General features: G+C 45.6%; 1 protein-coding gene across 1 annotated transcript in view; it reads right to left on the minus strand.

The window, feature by feature from the left end:
- The window catches only part of NUP205 (nucleoporin 205kDa), a 51,553-nt gene extending 48,942 nt beyond the window's left edge, over positions 1-2,611 (minus strand). Inside the window, 1 exon segment of the mRNA XM_009867619.1 lies at positions 2,392-2,611. Within this exon segment, the coding sequence (XP_009865921.1) occupies positions 2,392-2,611 (220 nt within the window).
- Positions 2,612-2,760: the final 149 nt, after the last annotated feature.

Genomic DNA, 2,760 nt, shown 5'->3' on the forward strand with positions numbered 1-2,760 from the left:
GAGGTCAGTGTTCACAAAGAAGACAGAGGAGTCCTAAGTTTATTTGAATAAAGGGAGAGTTCACCAGGGTTGCCAAGTCCCAGTGAGGTCTCTCAAACTGCTGGAGGACGCAGCTTCCTTTTATCCTAATTTCCCGGCCGCATGAAACCCTCTCCCTTTGCCCATTGGCTAAGGTACTCAGGAGGTACAGACTTCCCAATCCGCCTATTCCAGATTCCCCCTTAACATGTACCCCCCTTAACAACATACATCGCATGTTTCATTAACTCCAACTTTATGCTGTCCAGGGTGGAGAAGTTAATATCCACAGGCCTATTAAGCCTGCGCACTCTTTCTCAGAGTTCAAAAGTTTAGAGCATCCTTGCTTTTGATTTAATTAATAGCCCTAATGGTCAAGGTGTCTCACTGTCTTCTTACAGACTGCATTCTGTGACTCTCTCATTCATGAAGGACACTCTCCTCTTTGTTCCATCACCAACATGAAAAAAACCACACAATTCCCTTCTTGTTTTATCACTTATTTGTAAAGACACTCTACGTTCTTATTCTCTCACTTCTATCTCATCTTTCATGTATGAAACTCCTTCTTCCCTTATTTTTTTTAATTATGAGGCTACAAAATCTCTTGCCATGTAATTTATACAGTAAAGTGTAGTCTCATTTGAACTACCCAGTTTTCATTTTAATAAAGTCCCATTTCAAATGAAGGGTCTTTGCTTTATTATCACTTTTCAGTGAGGAAGCATGGGTGTAATTGATTCAGTTAGAACAAAACATCTTCTCTGTACAATTTACTCCTTGCTTGACACAGGAATGGAGCTTTTAGCCTTATTAGCTAGTCAGTACGACACACACCACCTTAGTTACAGACCTTTCAGCCATGCCCACATTCCAGTCACAACAGCTTTTCGCAGGGTCTCCATTCTCCCTGGGCTGAGTTAATGAAGCTCAGCAACAGCAAACGCAACATCATGCAGCCAAGACAGAGGAACCCCACACAACAGCACAGACTGGGGGACCAAACATCTAGAAAGGAGCTTTGCAGAAAAACACCAGTGTCTGGCAGATGGGAAGCCAAACGCTGGTCAGTGGCACATCTCTACACACCAGGATGTGTTAACAGAGTTGCAGCCAGCAGGTGTAGGGATATGATTATTTAGGCATCTCAGAGCCCTTCAGTCCAGTACTGTGGTCAGTTATGGGCTCCCTGGAGCAAGACACTGAAATAGGGAGCTGGAGAACAGGATGAATGAGGAGAGGCTGAAAGAACTGACCTCATTCAGTCTTAAGAAAAGAAGCTAAAGAGGGACGGGAGCTTTGTTATCCTCAACTGCTAAACGGCACTATACACAGAAAATAGAGGTACCCCAGGAGAAGATGAAAAGCAACTGGCACAAGCTGTACTACCAAAACTTCCAACTGGCCAAAAGGGGGAAAAAAAAAAATTACTGTGAGGGTGGTCACACATTGGAATATAGGCCCAAAGAGGCCTCTGGGAGGATCTTCAGTTTTCAAGTATTCAAAATTAGTTTAGATATGGCCCTGAGCTGCCTGATTGAGCTGGCCTTGCTTTAAAGGGGAGGAAGAGAATAAGTGTAGGATCAGACGAACTCCTACATTATTCTCCAATTATCTAGTAATTTCCTTTTGTATTAGATTTACTCTCCAATTACACCGGGTACGTACTGCCTTAGTAACCCAAAACTGCTCCTTGTGACAGGCTTTGAAGGGACCATGGATGACCTCGATGCTCCTCATCCTTATGAACACTCAATGCAAGAGACACCAGCCCAACATTTCCAGACTGCTTGTGTAGCACAGAGCAAAATTCAGGACTCTAGTCTTTACCTTTCATTGCCCACAGCATTAAGAGATGACTGCAATACAGATTTTATCTCATCATAAAGAAGTTAAATGTTATTTTTAATTCACTTTAAAATTCCACTAACTGAACAGATGTACTGAAAACATACATGTACGCTATGTGTGGAAGTAGAATGATTATCATTAAAGCTGTCGACAATGAAGAGTAAAGGAACTTTTAATCAAGAGTTGGGCATCCTTGGAGAAGAAACATCCTGGACAATACGAACACCGTATGCACCCATTATCATGTTTACATATATACACATATTCTGTGATTCCTGAACTGACAACTAGAGAGATGATTAGCCCTATCCTTTGGTGAACTACCCTAATTTTAACACTAAAAATCACAACTCACTGGGCGGGAGACCCTGTCCCAAGCAAAGACGCTTACTCACCGAACACATGTAGCTGTACTAATGACTGGGTAACAATATGCAAATTATTAATCAGATACTAGTGGGACGTCTTTGGAAAGTGGTAAGACTGTGCACAAAAAACACTCTAGAAAGCCCTGAGGCGCACGGGTTTGATCCCAGTACCCAAACTTGGGCAACTTTGTCACAAACGGCACCACGTCCCCCCGGTGTGCCCTCACCGCACGCCCAAGAACCGAGGCCAGCTCTGAGAGGATGCCGAAGCGACGCTTCATCGGACACGAGTTACCACGGTCCTCTCGAACCCGGGAGGCCTTTTCTACCCCAGGTCCCCTCCCTCCTTCACTCCTTGCCAGAATCAGCTCCATCACCGCGCCGGGCACCTCCGAGTGGCCTGGTAGGCGCTCATGGAGGCCGCTCTCCGCTCAAGCGGGCGCCCCGCAGCCCTGCCCGGCTCCGCGGGCGTCCAGGAGAGACGCGGCCTCGGGCGGTCGGAGAAGAGGGCGACCGGCACAGC

Source organism: Apaloderma vittatum, unplaced genomic scaffold (assembly GCF_000703405.1).
Source record: "Apaloderma vittatum isolate BGI_N311 unplaced genomic scaffold, ASM70340v1 scaffold23784, whole genome shotgun sequence".
Classification (NCBI taxonomy): domain Eukaryota; kingdom Metazoa; phylum Chordata; class Aves; order Trogoniformes; family Trogonidae; genus Apaloderma; species Apaloderma vittatum.